General features: G+C 56.5%; 1 protein-coding gene across 3 annotated transcripts in view; it reads right to left on the minus strand.

Annotated features, from left to right (window-relative positions):
• The window catches only part of KCNQ1 (potassium voltage-gated channel subfamily Q member 1), a 348,883-nt gene that overhangs the window by 171,966 nt on the left and 159,620 nt on the right, over window positions 1-17,297 (minus strand). For all 3 annotated transcript variants that reach the window (XM_065881697.1, XM_065881696.1, XM_065881695.1), the window contains one exon: window positions 13,205-13,325. In XM_065881697.1, coding sequence (XP_065737769.1) covers window positions 13,205-13,325 — 121 coding nt within the window. The remainder of the gene's footprint in view (window positions 1-13,204; window positions 13,326-17,297) is intronic.

Genomic DNA, 17,297 nt, shown 5'->3' on the forward strand with positions numbered 1-17,297 from the left:
AATGGCACTGCTTGGGAACTAGTTGGGTCCCGGGTATTCTGGGGAAGTGACACAGTGTTGACCTAGGAGGGGGTCCTGATCTCTCCCCATGGGGAGAAGGAACAGAGAGGAAGTTGAGGCTGGCGACCCTCTTGGGACATGCCCACACCCACCCTCTCCAAGGGCTCTGCCCTGGACATCCACCTGGGCGTGGGGAGGCCTGGTTACACCGTTGGCAGAGAAGCTGGGCGGGAAGAAGCCGGCCCAGCGCCCGCCACTGTAAGAGGAAACGAAGAGAGACAGCTCCAGTCAGCCCCAGAAGCGAGGCCTGGAAAAACTGCAGCTGGAGCTAGCACAAAGGACTTTTCAGACCCTGCAGCCAAGGTGCCCAGTGAGCTTTTTTTTTTTTTTTTTTTTTTTTTTAAACAGCTATTAGGGCGACGAGCCTTTCCAAAGGCCAGCAGTTGGCGAGGGTTTCCAGGAAGCTGGTCTGGCACCAGGCTGGGATTGGAGCAACTTTAACGAGTTAACTTCAGAAGGAAGGAGTCATCAGGAAAGGTTTAAGGTTCAGCAAACTTCTTGAATTATTTTGCAAAAAGTTCTGGCTTTCAAATTCAAAGGCGTGTTTTGCCGTGACTGTTTTAAGCCAGAGCCTGTTTCAAAGGCAGCGCAGCCCGCACGTTTCTGATTCATTCACTCCAGGTATTTGTCTCGACTCCTCTGGACGAGCTCTGCAAGTGCCATCCAGTGCCGGGAAGTACTGGGGTCACCTTACACGTCTCATCAGACATTGCTCCACCCACGTGCCTCTCCCCCCGCCAGCCCCCATGGCCATGTGTGCACACGCGCGCGCACACACGCGCACACCTTCCCCAAGCAGGAAGCTGCTCTTTGCCAAGAGCGAATGGAATTCAGATTTCCAGAGGGTGTCCTTGGCCTCCAGCTCCACAGCCACACGCTGAAGAAAGGTCCTAGTGTGTGTGGTGGGGACTGAGAGAGAGGGGCCTCCATCTCTGCTCACGTCTATCTCGGCCCCAAGAAAAACCCACAACTGGCGGCAGGCTCCTCGGCCACACCCGGCCTCGGTCACATTCCTTCCCTTCCCGAGCCCGCAAGGGTGGCCCCAGCACACCAAGCCTCCACAGCTTCCTCCCCGCCGGCGGGGAGACCTAGGCCGGGCCCTTGTGGGGCAACCAGCAATTCCAAGTGAGGCGCCCGCACCCCGGGCCTGAAGCGGTAGGAAACCACCGAGGGGCCCTCGGGGCCGGGCCTCCGGCTCGGGCCCGCGCTCACCTACGCGGGGGAGGACGGCGCTGCCTCTCCCTTCAGCACAGTGGGGCCGGCCCTCTTCCTATCCAGCCTTTGCTCTGCTGGCTGCGGAGCTGCTGGGCCTGCTGCAAAGGCTGACGCCGCCCTTTCCCACCACAGGGTCCCTGCGTACATACCGGCAAGAAGGAACCCCTCTCCCCCATCCAGCCTGAGCCTCCCAGGCCCTGAGGTCAGCACCCTCGGGAGTTAAACATTTACAGGCAGAGCCCAACAGCAGCCCCAGTAAATGAGACAAGTCCGTGATCAGCCTCGCATGGTGGGCTGACTGGTCACGCTCAGCTTCTCTTTGGCCTGAGTCACTGGGACCTTGCACCTGTGTGGCCAGGTGGCAACAGGCGGAGAGAGGGATGTTTCTGCAGGTCATCAGAGCCGGCGAGGACGGTGATGGGCAGAAGCTTCTGTGGCATTTCAGGGGCTCAGCGCAGAGGGGGGGCCTGGTGCCCCGGCGGAGTGTCCACTGCTGAACAAAGGCCGAGCTCCTCTCTCCTCAGACAGCGCCCTGTGTTTGCTCGTGGAACTGTTTTCATAAGCCCCAGGCTCCGCGGGGCCTGCACTGCTGCCTGGGGAGAAGGCTGCAGCTCTGCAGCCTGGGCCGTGAGGCGCACGTCGGCCTTCTGGCCTTGCTCAGGGCTACTCGGAGCCTCCTGCCTGGGCTGGGGAAGGTGGCACCCTTGTCTTGGTCTTGCCCACTTGGGTGTCCCGGATAAGTACTCTGGAGCTAGCCCGAGACGAGCTTCCCTGTCCTTTCTGACCCCACGCCTCAGTGTTGCCGTATTGCTTCAGCTCCACCAGCCTCTCCTTGCAGGCGGGGGCTGCCGCAGAATTAACTGGGGGGCGCTGTCTCCCGTCCCCTGCGTGTGGGAGGGGAGCACGCTAAGGAGCAGGGCCCGGCCAAGCCGACGGCCACGCGCTGCCCCCCCGGTGCTCGGTGCTCAGTGAAGTGCGCCAGCCACCCCCGGGACTGGGCTCACTTGGCCCAGGTGATGAAGGGGACTGGCTGGGCCTGGCGTGGGGTGGAGCACAGGCCCCACTACAGCAGACAGGCCCCTCTGGGACAGCAGAAGAGCTCAGGGTTCAGGGTTCAGAGCGGAGGGCCTAGCCCTGGCTCTGCCGGCAGCTGAGCAAGGTCCTCTCGTCTTTGGTCTCAGGTCTTTGGTTTCTCGGTCTTTCCATCTCCTGGCATCTAAAGGGATACATCCCCCCCTCCCCACCCCCGAACCCAGGCCATGTGGTCTGAAGAGTCCATTTCCCAGTGCATGAGACGGGCAGGTGGGGGGCGGGGGTGCCCCTGAGCACAGAGCTTTTAAAGGCACAGCCGCAGACTGGGGGGTCACTGGGAGAGCATCTCAAATGAGGCCCTTGGAGCCCCTGGGGATGGTCCCACCCCCTGCCGCTGCACACACACCGGCCCGAGCTCAGTCAGGCTGGGAGCCAGTTTTCCTGAGCATTGCTCCACCCAAGGCTGCCCCGTCTTACGACCCTGGCCTTGCAGCCGGGCCCCCACGAGCTCCCACCTGGAGCCCACACACCCAGCTGGGGGGGTCATGCGGCAGTTCAAAAAGAAGAGCAGAAGAAAAGCACTCAGGTGTTTCAAACTGGAAGAGATTCAATTTAACTTAACAAATCTGGATACGAACCTAAAGAAAACACTGAAAACCAAGCCCACCTACAAAAGGCCCGAGAGAGGAGGTTAAGTAGGAAAAGAAAGGTCCCCTTGGGCCTGAGGACAGCTGCCCAATCCCGGCCAGGGAGTGGAAGACACTGGGCCCCAGTGCAGACCGAGCGGGGCCAGGAGGACTCGCCCAGAATGTGCTCAAGGACTTTCAGCTAGAGGTCCCAACGTGACCTTACCCTGAACTTCTACCCCAGATACAGAGACGAGCTGAGGAGCTAAGCAGAGGGCCAGCGGCTGGCTGCCGGCTGCCGCCCACCTCCTCCTCGGGGGCCTGGCTCTCTGAGGGCAGCAGCGTTCGGCCCAGAACCACAAGTGAGGCTGTGGGGAAGGATGCTGCATATACGTATGTAGTGTGTGTGTGTGTGTGTGTGTCTGTGTGTAGCTCTGAACAGCCTTACCTACCCGCCCCCCCACCAATCTCCCAGATATCTGCTGTTGTTTTATGAAGTCACCCTGCTCTCTGCCTCAGTTTCCCCAGCAAGGCACCATAGGGCACAGCAAGGATTCTACTTTGGGTGCAGTGTAGTCTGACCTTCTGTGATGGTTCAGTTCCAAGGTCTTGGAAGACAAATCAGGTAGAGTCAAAATTACCTTTGAAAATGCCCTTGAATTTCCCCTAAAAAAATTCCTTTCTCGGAGCTTGATGTATCCCCTCCTAAGCTGCCCTTGTGCCAGCTGAAATGGGCGAGCTCGTGTGTGAACCCCTGGGGTGCACCTACTCTTCTCCAGGCACTCCCGGTGCCATCTTCAACGTGAGCCTCTCGGGCCACTGCCAGGTCAAGAGGTTACTTACTGAGAAGATCAAATCACAGCTGGAGGTGTGAGGATGACGTGGACACCAGGGATGCCAGTCTCTGAGGCTGGACCTGGCCTCCTAGCTCCCTCTGCCTCCAGCTTTTCTTTCTCTTCCTCTTCCCTCCACGAGGACTCTAAGGTGGCACCCGGCATTCCCACGGGCCAACCAAACCTGACAGACGTCTAGCCAGACCTCGGACCGCTAGCCACTCATGGCTGAGGATGTACATCTAAGGTGTGGCCCCTGCCCAGGACACCTGCATTGTCCCAAGAGGGCCGGTAAATCTTCAAGGATAGAACGCTAGAGGGGGCGCTCTGGGGCAGCATGGGAAGCCACAGAGCTGGGTCTGCCACTGTGCCCTGGGGGGCCAGGTCAGCGCCGTCCTGGAGTAGTCTGCAGGCCTGCGCGCCCCTCGCCCTCCTCACACGGCGCTGCCAGGTCCGTGGTGTGCGAAGAGACTGAACGCGAAGAATTCTCCCTGGAGAAGACGGTCACAGAGTCACCCAACCAGCGCACAGGCCGTCTCTGCACGGACTGTTCTCTCCTGCCCGGAGGGCCATAGAAACACTTCGGGGGCACAGACCCAAACCAGAGGCCAGGCTTCTTTGCCTCTGCTGGCTAGTTACCTCCCCACCCCCTGCTTGCCAGCCCTCAGGGTGCCAGTCCAGCTTCCCCATCACAGACCGGGGCTCCCCTAGAGACTGCCGCTACCTCACGGGTGACGCCGGCAAGGCCCAGTCCTGTGAATCGGGGGACTGACTGACGAAGCGCTCGCAGGGCCCTACTGAAGACTCGGCCAGCAGCAGCGCCCCTCCCACCCCTGACACGGGACGTACACACGGCACGGGCTCAGTCGATACTGCCAGAGGCTCACCCTCTCCCAAGCACCTGAAAGCCACCAGGTCTATGAACGCTGCTGCCACGTTCGGGCTGTGCAGCCTGCGAGTCGCTCGGAACCCTAGAGGTACCGTGCGCTTCCCTTCCGTGCCAAGCACAGCACCAGGGGAAGGCAGGGTTTGTGGCCTGCCCTGGTCCTCACTCTGCTTGAAGATGGGTGCCATCCTTGGCAGGCGAGCCCGACTGTGATGAGAACAGAGGGCAGAGGCATGGCGGGGCACCTGTGACCACCGTGGGGCATGGTCCTCTGCATTCCCCCCAAGAGTAGCACAGTGGGCGCCAGGTTTCTCCCTGCACCTCCACAGGGGCCAGGACAGCTCGTGAGCCCCTCTCCCAGGGGCGAGACGCTGTGGGTTGTGGGTCTGCATCTCCCCTCTGCCGCTAGCCCATCCTGGGGCCCGGGGCTTTGGGGCCTCCAGGTGTATCTTGTTAAATAAGGACGACACCTAACGGTGGCGCACTGTGACCTCATCTGTGTCCCACGGAAGCTTGTGACCTGGTGGTTTCAGAAGCTCTCAGGCCGCGTAAGGGATGTCCCCGTGGGGCCTCTCATCATAAGGTGACGTTTTACACTGTCTGCTGTTGGGCAGGCACTTCCCTGAATCAGGTGCACAGCTGGATGCCTGACCCCATCTTCTCAGAAGCTAACACCAGCACCATGAGACACATCCCTCATGTCTGCAAGAGGGCACCGAGGCTCGGGTGAGGTGGCTGCCCTGGCACCCATGGGCAGGATAAAATGAGCCAGGCTGGCCAGAGTCCGCCGGTAGGCAGTGTCCCCAGGCTTGGTGAACCCATAACCAACACCAGCTAACAAGGAAGAATAAATCTCAGACAAGGGGCGCATAATCACTGCACTGAAAACTGCAGGACACGGTAGGAGAAATGAAAGACGACCTCAATAAACGAGGGACACGCCGAGACCACAGCTGCAAAGACTCAACGTAGTAAAGATGTTCATTCTCCCCACAGTCATCTAGAGAGCTGCCGTACCTGTTAGAAGTCATCTAGAGAGCTGCCGTACCTGTTAGAAGTCATCTAGAGAGCTGCCGTACCTGTTAGAAGTCATCTAGAGAGCTGCCGTACCTGTTAGAAGTCATCTAGAGAGCTGCCGTACCTGTTAGAAGTTTCCTGTGGAAACTGGCACATGGATGGAGAGACAGGTGCCACACAAAGACAGCCAAGCAAGGCAGGAGAACTGGCTGGAGCCTGCTTGATCAGCTGTCCGGGGCTGGTATCAAACTATAGTGATGATGAAACATGGCCCTGGCAAAAAAGAAGAACTGAAACCTGACTCATGGAAGCGAACAGGGTCCACAAACAGAGCCGCGTGTAGACAGTGAGCTGGTTTGTAACGATGCCGATATGGTAGGGCAGTGGAGAAAGGATGGTCTTTTCAGTAAAGGGTGCCGAGTCCAGCTGGATATCCAAATGGGGGAAAACTGTACCCTGACCTCAGCCTCGTACTGCATGCAAAAATTGTTTCCAGGCGGACTGGAGCTCTCCGTGTGAAAGGTGAACTATTAAAGCTTTAGAAAAAAGCAGGATATCTTTATGACCTTGGAGTAGTCAGAGTTTCTTAAATAGGACACAAATAGCACTCTCCAGAGAGGAAATGTTTGATTAACTGGATCACCTTAAAATTAAGCCCTTCTGTTCATCAAAAGACACCTCGAGAGAGGAAAAGGGCGACCTGCAGAGGGAGAGGTGTTGTGTGTATATATATATATATATATATATTCCAAATAATCTGACCAACGACTCATGTCCAGGGTAAAGACAGAACTCCTACAATCAAAAGAAAAGATAACCCAATAGAAAGTGGGCAGCCGACGTGGGCATTTTACAAAGGACGATATCCAACTAAACAATAATCACGTAGAAAGGGGCTCAGCTGTATTAGCCATTGGCTTACTGCAAATTAAAATCACAATTTGATGCCACCAGACACCAGTATGGCTAGAAGGGAAGTGATGGAGAATGCCCAGTGTTAGGATACAGAGCAGCCAGAATGCCCCCATGCCACTGGTGGGAGTGGAAGTGGTATATGCCTGCTTTGGGAAACTGTTAGTCAATGTTTATTGAAAGTCAACAAGCCCGTCCAGTGACCTGGCAACTCCGCACCTAGGCACATGCCAGAAAGCAGCCCATATGTTCATCAGAGACTAGACAGAATATTCTTAGCAATAATGATAACAACCCTGCCTTGGAAATTGTCCAAGTGGCCATCCAAGGAGAATGGATAACCAAAGTGTAGGCCATTCACACAGCGGGGTGCCAGCCGGCAAGGAAAGAGGGAGGCACTGCTCTCTTCAGCCAGACGGCGGGGCTCCCGGGGACTCGGACAGACGGGCGCGTGCACTGTGTGAGTCTCTCGATAGAAGGTTCAAGAACGGGCAGAGAGCTGAGTCCTGTTGCTAGAAGCCAGGACACTGGTTACCCGTGGGCATCAGTGACAGGAAGCGGGAGCCTAGGGGCTTCCCGGGAGGTTCTGCTGGCTCAGCTGGGGGCTGGTTACATGAGTGCCAGGGGCTGAAAATGCATAAAGCAGTACACTTGAGATCTGTGTACTCATCTGTGTGCACTTCATCCTTCAAGTCGAAAACTGTGTCCTGTGTGCAAGGACAATCCTTTCTAAACTTGACTTGAGAGATGGACGACCCAGGCCTGCAGAGGGGCTGGGTCTGCCCACAAGCACCCTCCACCCTCGGCTCAGGGGACACACACCTCAGGCTTCCTGATCAGGCTGCCTTGGGACTCAGTCTCCCCTTCTAGGTTCAAGCAGAGCCCAAGAGGGAGCTGTGTGGTACTCCCCGACGGCGAGAAATGTCTCCACATCAACACCCGTGCGGTCTGTGCAGTCATTTTCCCCAGCCACTTCTAGGGTGTGGACGGTCTCTCCTCCAGCGCTACCCTAACCCTAGCCCTAGCCCGGTCCACGCTAGCCTTGCTGAGGGCCTGCACCACGGAGATTGCTGAGCGGGGCCTGAGAGCGCCTGGGCCTGGGCCGGGGGTTATGGATGGCTTCTGAGGAAGTAAGGAGCCTCCCCGCTTTCCTCTGGGCCTCCCACCCAGACAGTGGGCCCACTCCCCAGAGCAGCAGCCCTGGGAGACTGGCTGCGTCCTCCTCTCATGCTCAGATGGAGGAAGCGAGGCTCCCAGAGGTTAGGGGGCCTCCGGGGGCAGCCCGCAGCTGGGCTGGTGCAGGCTGGGAGCCAGATTGAGGGCATCCGATTCCCAGTCCCGTCTCTTTCCCACTGAGCCACTCCGCCTCGCTTTTAATTTAATTAGGAGAACATTTAATCCCCCCGTGCATTTCAGAGACGGGTTTGCGCCTGGCCGGAGCTGTGAGGCTCTGACGGGGAGCCTGTGACTCATGTAGCCTCGCACAGCCCTCCCGGGCGGGCTCCCACGGGGCTTCCCTGGCACCTTGTGCAGACAGAGGTGGTCTGGAGCTCCGAAGAAGACAGGACAGTGGTCTGGAAAGACAAACTAGCCTCATCTGTTCCTGGCAAGCCCCCTCCTTTATCCCCCCGGACACTGGCCCCAGAAAGGCCTCTCCGTCCTTTCCCACCAAAGTTTGCAGGGTGAGAAACAGAGCGAGGGGCTTGGGTGTTCGCAGAGGTGCAGTGCCTGATGCCTCCAGGGTCCATGGGTGTGGGCCGCAGTGGGCCCTGGGTGTCTCTGAAACGTCCCAAGCAAACCTAGTCCCATCAACAGAGCTAGTACCCCTGGTCCACGGAGCTGAGTGCAGGACCAAGCCTTGTGACATTTGCCCCCGTTTCCAGAAGGCATGGGGCTGGCCCTGGCCTCGCTGACAAATGCAGATTTCAGGAGACATTAGTAGTGATGTGGATGAAAGCCAGGCCACAGCGGCCTTGCTGGAGAAGAGAAACTCGAACGTTTTGGCGTGAGATTCCGCAGGGTCCAGGAGAAAGTTGAAGACATGGAAATTCTAATTAACGCACACAGGGCTGGTTTTGCTCAAGGATCTCCAGGCTGTCATGTCGCAGGAGGCCTGCAAGTATGTGCTCGCTGGGTGTGTGTGAGTGTGTGTGAGTGTGTGTGAGCGTGCTTGCTTGTGGTCACCTGGTGGGCGACCTGTAGCGCCCCAGCCTTGGCCTTGCCTTCCCTCTGCTTTCCTTTCCTAGAAGACCCCTGGCCTGCCCTGTGCCTATCTTGGTGTACAGGGTGCTAACCGAACTCCTCCCCCTGCAGAGCGGGACAGAGTGGTGGCTAGTTAAAAAGAGCTGAATCCCGCCCATCCGAGATGCCGTGATGAAAGAGATGGAGGAACCAGGGACCAACTCTCCTGGAGGGACCCTTCAGGGAAACCACAGGCTGCTGTGCTCACAGAGGGTCTGGCCACTTGAACTACCTGTCTTGGGTGTCCACATGCAACCGGTGGGGCAGATGTGGGTGCCAGGCCACTCCTGGCTGACTGCAGCCGTGGGGAGGACTCCATAGGAATGGCCGCAGTCTCCCAAGGCTGCTGAGAGAAAGGGTACCCAGGCCACGCCCACACACAGCCCTGGAGCTCAGAGCCACAGGTCCTGATGCCGAGGCCAGTTCTGACCCAGCCGCCCCTGGCCCTTCATGCCAGCACCCATGCTGAGGCGCCCACAGCCCTTGCTTCATCTCCTCCTCGGGAGGTGCTGGCTGGGGGCCCCTGTCTGCCCTGGGGGTGGGAGCCATAGTCCTGGAGCTCCCTCCAGGCTGGGGCTTGAGGGGGTGCCAGATAGGGAGAGGCCCAGGGGAGCCGCACATCGCCTGCTCCCCAGGAGCCGAGGATCCTGGGAGACAGGTACCCAAAAAGGAGTCCCAGGCCCCGTACTAGGGCTCAGGGAGCTGGTACAGAGGGCCTCAGGGCTGGAGGAGGACGCGGCTGCCTGGCCTGTGGACGTCCTGCGCCTCCTTGAGAGGGGATGACTTGAGAGGGCCTTGGAAAGATGAGCAGGAATCTCATGGCTGCAGAGGAGTGCCAAGGCTGTCCCAGATGGGACGCCGTGTGCAAGGCACAGGGATGCACACAGGGGTGGCCCTCCCCTCAGGGGGTAGGAGCCTAGGAACTCACCCCAGCTCCCGGGGAGCAGGGCTCCGCTACGCCCCACTCCCCCAGATGCCTCGTCTCCTGCCTCACACTTGCTCCTTGGAAGCCCTGTGGCCAGACTGGGTGAGGGGCGGGGGGGGGGGGGGGGCGGTGCACAAATGCAGACGAGCCGCCTGCTGGCCCTGCTGGCCCTGGAAGACTATCTTCCTGAAAGGTGTGGGTGAGACTCCAGCCCGGCCACCCAGATTCGTGTGAGGGCCCTGGAGCTGCCCAGGGGCTTGCCTGTGGGGCTGGAGTGCCCAAAGCTACCGTGTCTCCCCAGCCCACTGCACCCTGGGCCCTGCTCGCTGGCGACCCCCTCGGTTGCACCAGGCTGGCTTGCTGACCCCCAATCCCCTGACCCCTCGCTCCACCGACGGCCAACAGGCCCCGGAAAGAGGAGCTTCGCCCAGCCCCAGGGACCTTCCCGTAATCAAGGCTGCAGTGACCTCACCTCCCTGGGGCCCAGCGGGCGGGGAGAGCTTGAGATGGAAACAAAATGTGTCTTTATTTATGCTTTTAATTTGAATCCTGGAACTGGCCCAAGATGGTAATACATTTAACATCAGTAAAATGCTGAAGAAAAATGGATCTGTTTTTCAGTAACTGCCTCCCACCCACTCTGCCCGCTGTGAGACCCCCGCGCACACCCCCCATCCCTTACACACACCAGGGCGTGCGCCCCTCTCTTCCCCGCATGGAGTCCGTGGGGCTGAGCTGCCCGCAGGAGCCGAGACGGGTCCCCGAGCGGCTGGAGCCGAGTTTAATTAGGGGCATCAATCACCAGGCGGGCCGTGCGGGAGGCAAAGGAATGTGGCCCCAGCATGGGCACCGAGGCCTGGCCATCCCCCTCCCTGCCCTGCCCTGCCCTGCCCTGCCGGCAGTCACAGCCCTAAGTAAGCATGGTGCCCGTCGGTGCCACCTCCTTCCCCAGCCATGGTGGGGTGGGGCCTCTACCCAGCCTGCAGCCCTGGGGGCGCCTAGGTCTGAGGCCCCCACCATCTCTTTCACTGTGCCTACATCCCCCCTTCCCCACCTGGGCTCCCCCGAGCAGTACTCTGACTACTGAGGACGTGGGCACGCAGATCCCTTGCCGTCTCAACCTTGACTCCGTCTTGACCAGACCACAGTGCCTGGAGGTGTCCTTTCGACTGCAGCCTCGGTCTTTTCGCTCCCAGCCTTCACTGCAGACCCTTCCTCCTAGCACCACGCCTAGGCTCCTTCCCACCTTCCCAGCTGGCTCATCTCCAGGGTCTGTACTGGTTCACAGGTTCTGGGGCGAGGACTCTACCGGGTGAGGACTGCCTAGGCCCAACCGGCGCTGGAGGGGACCACTCCTGCTACAACCAGCGGGCCACATCATGGGACCGCTAGACCCAGAAGGCCCACCACCGGCTCTCTGGTTGGTGATGCCCCAGGCCCACAGCAAGCAGAGAGAGCTTGGCGCCTCTCTCTTGGAGGAGGGAAGACGAGAAACGGCCAGGCTCCTCTGACGGTGCAGTTACACTGGCTTGAGTTCCCTCCTGGGGCTCCCTGGGCAGGTGGGCGGCCTCTAGCCTTGGGAAACGTGGTGCACGCAGATGCCAACACACACGGACCTCGCTTCAAAAGGGGGGACTGTGAAAGGCAGCTGTGAGCTCGGCTTTGGGCCACCTCGGTCCCCAGCCTCACCACCCTCACCCTGGGCCTCTCTGCAGGGGCCTCGCAGGGCCCGGGGAGCTGGTGAAGACTGACTGCCCCGCTGGATGGATGGTGGGTGATGGCCCTGTCCACCCGGGGGGCAACTCCTTGCATGTGCGTTCTGGGGGCCAGGCCACAGCTGAGAGAACAAAGGAGAGTGAGCTCTGGCAGGAAGAGAGCGGCCAGGAGGACAGGAAGGGGCAGGCTGAGCGGCACAGTGAGGCCTGGGTGCTATCCGCCCACGTGAGGGTCATGGTTCCCAGCAGGCTCTCGGCCGTCCTCGCTCTGAGCAGGGACTGCCACCCGGACTGCAGACACCAGCCACAAAACTGCAACCTTTACTGCTCTGGCGTCCTTTGTGCCCCAGATTCGGTACAGGCCTCAGCCAGAGTGGTAAGCTGGCATTCTGCCTTGGGACGCTGACCTGCACCTGCCCATCCCATCCGGCACCCGCCACTGCTCACGCCTCCGCCCTTGCCCATTTATCAAGCGAGCCTATCAGGTCATCTCCGGGATGGGCCCAGGGGTCACAGCCACATCCCCAGGGGTGGCCTGGAAGCTTGCTCCGGTGCCGAGTCCACGAGGGTGAATAACGCCGCTTCCCAGGGACCTGGGTGGCTCCCGCCGAGCCTGAGAATGTGTTCTGTGCACACCCTGCTATCGATGGGGTGCTGCCAACTTCCCTGTGAGCCTGGGGGCCTGCAAGGATGGTAGGCCCTCCTGTCTGATCATGGTACCACCTTGAGACTGTCCAACCCTCCCCTCACTCTGGCTCCCCGACTCTGTCAGTCCTCTGGTTACAGAGCAGCCAGGAGGCCCTGCGGTTCGGGTCCCGATTCCTCAGTCATCTGCAGGGCAAAGGCCACACCTGGCCGGCAGCAAAGGCAGCCAGCCCGGGGCCTCACTTCCAGAGAGATGCACATGGTTCAGGACAACCTCGAGACCCTTAGAGAGTCCGGAGAGCCGAAACACGCTTTAGTGACTCCGCGGAGAGAAGGAAAGAAGGCCAGCAAGTGACCCTCAGAAGGGCTGAGAGCGCCGCTCACACATCCCAGCACAGAAAGACTTCTCTAGGGGAATCCCCAGGGGGGCAGTGGCCAGAATGGGCCCGAGTGTCCCACTGACCCCGCCACAGGCTGTCACCACTGGGCGCCCTAGCCGGGAGCACTGAGTCACGTCGGGGGGGAATCACACCATGGCCGGGCCCCAGGGATTGGCCTGGCGATACCGCGACGGTGGGGGAGGACAGGCATGCGTCCCAGGCCAGCTGTGCCTCGGGGGCAGGCCAACTGGAAGGCGTGGAAAATCAGCCATTTCCTCCACCTGAAGGAGCCCCTGAGGACAGCAGCGGCAACTGGCAGACAGCAGTCGGCATCTGCCCCGTGGCTTTGGCCAGGGTTCCACCGGGGAAATGCGAAAAACAAAGTCGTCTCTTTTTTGGGGGGGCAGGGGAGGGGGCTAGGGGAGAGAAAAACAATCTTCTCAGACGCGCAAAGCACGAAAACAAGTGGAAAACGATCAGTCTGGTTTTCCGTAAGTCAAAACAAGAGGATCACGTTCCCAGACTCGGCGGGAAATGCCCTTGCTCTCCTCCCCGCCTGGTGCCCGGGCACTGAGGCCAGCCCCCGGTGGTCGGTGGCCCCAGGTTGCCGAGGGCAGGCGGCGAGCGGTGGGCACTGAGTGAGGAGACCTGAGCCCCGGTCCAGCACTGAGCCCCACGCCCTTCTAGCTCATCACCCCTGGGTGAGCGGACACTCACTGCGACACGTGGGTGATGGGCGCCAGCAGGGTCTCCCCTTCCAGGTCCAGGTCCTCGGCAAAGCTGTTGGTTCTCGTGAAATGGGCCGTGCTCACTTCCAGCAGCGTGGGGCTCTTTTTCACTGTGGGCAAAGATGCGGGACAGCACGTCAGGCTTCCATGGAAGGCTTGATGGCAGAGGGGGCCCAGGGTTGCTCAGAGCTGAGATGCTCGCCCCAAGCTGCTACCCTGGCTGTGGGGCGGACCTGTGCCCCTGGAGCCTTCCCACAGACGGGTAAGATATCTACTCCCAGGGCTGGGTGAGGAGCGCAGATGGCGTACGAAGCCTCGGCACGGAGGACTGGCGGGGGCGGGGGGGACCGACGGCCCCCGCGCGCCTGAGGCCACAGTGGTCAAGGAGCAGTTGAGAGCCGATGACACCCCTCAGCGTGAGGACTGTGCCTGGGCTGAGCTCAGGTGTCTGGGCCTCTCCCCAGGTTCACACCAGACGTTCAGGTCAAGAATAGAACACAGCTGCCAAGCACAGGTCTGCTAAGACACTGACTCTCATCCCCACGCTGTCACTGTCACGTGGCTGGATGGCTTTTGATGCATCCGTGAAGACCCTGGGCGGTAGGGCTCCTGCTCACAGAGCGTCGCAAGCCGGGGAGGAAGGGGCAGCCACAGAGCTCCTGGCCCCTCGCGTCCGCCACCCGCACCCTGAGGGAGGCACAGGAACCACCCCGACGGCTGGTGTTGGCATTCAGACTCCCGGGCCCACCCGCAGTGAGCAGGTGCTGGTGTTCCGGGCTGACTGAGAATAATTACCAGTCCCCTGGTTTTCAATCTGGACCTTTTTAATTTTTCCATTTAAAGTTTTTGTTGTAAAATAACGAATTACTTGTAAAAAGGGACACAGCTCAAAGACTCCTGAAGGCCTTCCTTCCCCGAGGTCATCAGCGTTAACCGCCAACTAGATTCCCAGCTCATCCCTCTGCTCACGAGAGCAGCTGACACCCGGTGGGACTTGCACTTACACACACGTGACGGCTCTGTTCCTGTCACTGCAATGCGCCCATCTCATTTTTCTACAGGTATTTAGACATGGATCTAAGTCTTATTTTAGTAATTGCGTAACAGTCCGTAGCTTAGATCTACCACAGTTGACTCAGCCATTCCACGTGTGACGGACATTTGGTTCCATTAGCTTTAAGCCGCTACTTTAAGACGATGATGCACCCATCCATCTTTACGAAAACCTGACATATTGAGGCAGGTGAGAGGGTGCTTCCTTGGTAAGTTTAGTAGGTGTGGCTGGATTGTTTTCCCAAGAAGTCGTATCAATTAGGCTCCAGCAGTAGTGTGTGTGCATGCCACCTTCTCCACATCCATGTCCGCACAGGCCTTTGGCAGCCTTTGCTGGGCCCGTCACGTGTAGACGAAGACGGGCATGGTGCCTTTCCTTCTATGCTGGATGCCCCTTGTGGCTCGGAGGCTATTTGGTTTTCCTCTTGTGGGATTATCTGTTCTTATCCTTTGCTCACTTCTGTCCGTCAATTTGTAGGAATTTTTTTTTCTATGCTCGAGATAATTAACCCGTTACATATGAGGCACAGGTATGTCCCCCAGTCTATCTTTGGTGTTTTTACCTTAATTATGGTTGTTTTGTCACAGAACATTTTTTATGATTTTGAAGCGATACCTATCTTTTGCTTTTTGAAAGAGAAAGGATTCCCCACCCCAAAGTAGTACAACCATCTCCTAAATATAAACGTATGAGTGTGTGTAAATTTTAATACATTTAGCACGTACCCCTCACAGTGTAGGAGATCATCAACAATCAGAAAATGAAAATGTAAAGGTATTGTATGCAGTCCTACTGAAAAAACAAAAATGAAACACAAACTATAAATTCTCTTCAAGAAGACACAGGAGAGAGTCTCTGGATTTGATACCAAAAGCTCAGTCTGTGAGCAGAAAAAAATGGAAAAACTGGACTTTATCAAAATTAAAAGCATTTGCTCTGTAAAAGACACTGCGAAGGGAATGAAAAGACAAGTCATAGACTTGGAGAAAATGTTTACATGTCACTTGTCTGGTCAAGGACTTTGATCCAGAATACGTAAGGAACTGTGGCAACTTGACAAGACAGCTAACAGCCCAGTTTTTAAAATGGATTACTAACGAGCTCATGGAAAGACGGTCAGTTCAACCAATGCCAGTAGTTGTTAGGGAAATGCAAATTCAATCCACAGTGAGCTGCCACTATACCCACGGTAGAATGACTAAAATTTTTAAATGGCTTCAGTTTTGGATATTTGGCAAAGAATAAGGTTAGAGCCTTACTTTTCACTTTACGTCAAGAAAAGAAAAAAGGCGGCAAAGCCTGACGATACCATGTGCTCGTGAAGATGCAGAGCAACTAGAACTTTTACGTGTTGCTGGTGGGAATGCAAAATGGTGCGGCCATGTTGGAAGAGGGTTTGGTGTTTTCTCATAAAGTTCAACATACATTTATCTTGTGACGCATTGGTCCCTGTCCCAGTTATTTACCCAAGCGAACTGAAGATTTACATTCAGAAAAACCTGTACGTAAGTGTGTATCGCAATCTTGCTCACAGCTGCCCCAACCAGGAAACAACTACGATGCGCTTCAGTAGGTGAATGGATAAACTGTGGTACATCCATACAATGGGATTCCATCCAGCCATCAAAGACATGAACTAACGGTTCACGCGTGCAACAACGCAGGTGAGTCGCAAATGCATCTCGCCAAGCAGTGAAAGAAGCCAGATGCAAAAGGCTACGTATTATATGATTCCATTTATAGGACATTCTGGAAAAGGCAAAACTACAGGGACTTAAAACAGATCAATGGCTGCTAGTGTTTAGAGGAGGGGGAGTACTTGACTTCAAAAGAGTTGCACAATGGAATTTTTCGGGCTATGGAACTTCTCTGTATGATGTTGTGGTGGTAGGTACATGACTCCAGGCATTTGTCAAAACCCATAGAACTGTACATCTCCAAGAGTAAATTTTACTATATGCAACCCCCCGCTCCCCGCCAAATAAGCCTGTTGGAGGATCCAGGATGGAAAGCATACTGTCACGAGTGCATTCCGTATTACGAATACGTAACATAGCACTAAAAGGAGAGGGGAAGAAGGAGCTGGCCTGTGAAGTCTTGGGAAACAATCTTCTGATTGGATATGTTTAAAGTAAAAAAAAAAAAAACAAAAAAAACCTGTCATAAACACAGTATTCTAGTTGGTAAGTTTGTTTCTCATAGGGGTACTACAGGTACACTTGAGTTAAATAAGTAAATAATTATAGATGATGGGAGCCAGGATTCTCAATGTCAGAAAAAAAGTAACAAACAGAGTTAGGGGGTGGTGAACGAACCCTGTGGTCAGAAATATCAGCATGAACTTACATTTAGTTTAAAATAGACACAAATAAATACAGATGTACGTGTACACCTGGCTTATTCACATACATACATTTCCTAGCTCTGTCCGCTGAGAGGCCCTAGAAGCAGTGACCAACTGTGGAGCAATGAGCACCTAGTGCCCAGATCCTGGTTTCTAAATCCCATTCTCCAGGAAAAGGAACCAGGGCTCTCTGATAGAATGGTGATTCTAGGGCTAGGGCAGTGGAAATATAAGATAAGCCTGAAGTATTGTCTAGTGTTAGAAAGGAAAGAAATGCTCAAAAATAAATAAATGAGAAGGATGAGGGCATATCAAATGGACACAGGAACTAACCCAAAAGAACTGTCAATCCAGTGACCAAAGCTAAAACAATTTGAGCAACAAAATAAATAATATTAAAAATATTATACAGAATCCTATCAAACATTTAGAGAAGAGCTAACACCCATCCTTCTCAAACTCTTCCAAAATATAGCAGAGGGAGGAACACTCCCCAACTCATTCTACGAGGTCACCATCACCCTGATACCAAAACCAGACAAAGATGTCACAAAAAAAACTACAGGCCAATATCACTGGTGAACATAGATGCGAAAATCCTCAACGAAATACTAGCAAACAGAATCCAACAGCACATTAAAAGGATCATACACCATGATCAAGTAGGGTTTATCCCAGGAATGC

The sequence above is a fragment of the Phocoena phocoena genome, chromosome 8, assembly GCF_963924675.1.
Source record: "Phocoena phocoena chromosome 8, mPhoPho1.1, whole genome shotgun sequence".
In the NCBI taxonomy this organism is placed as follows: domain Eukaryota; kingdom Metazoa; phylum Chordata; class Mammalia; order Artiodactyla; family Phocoenidae; genus Phocoena; species Phocoena phocoena.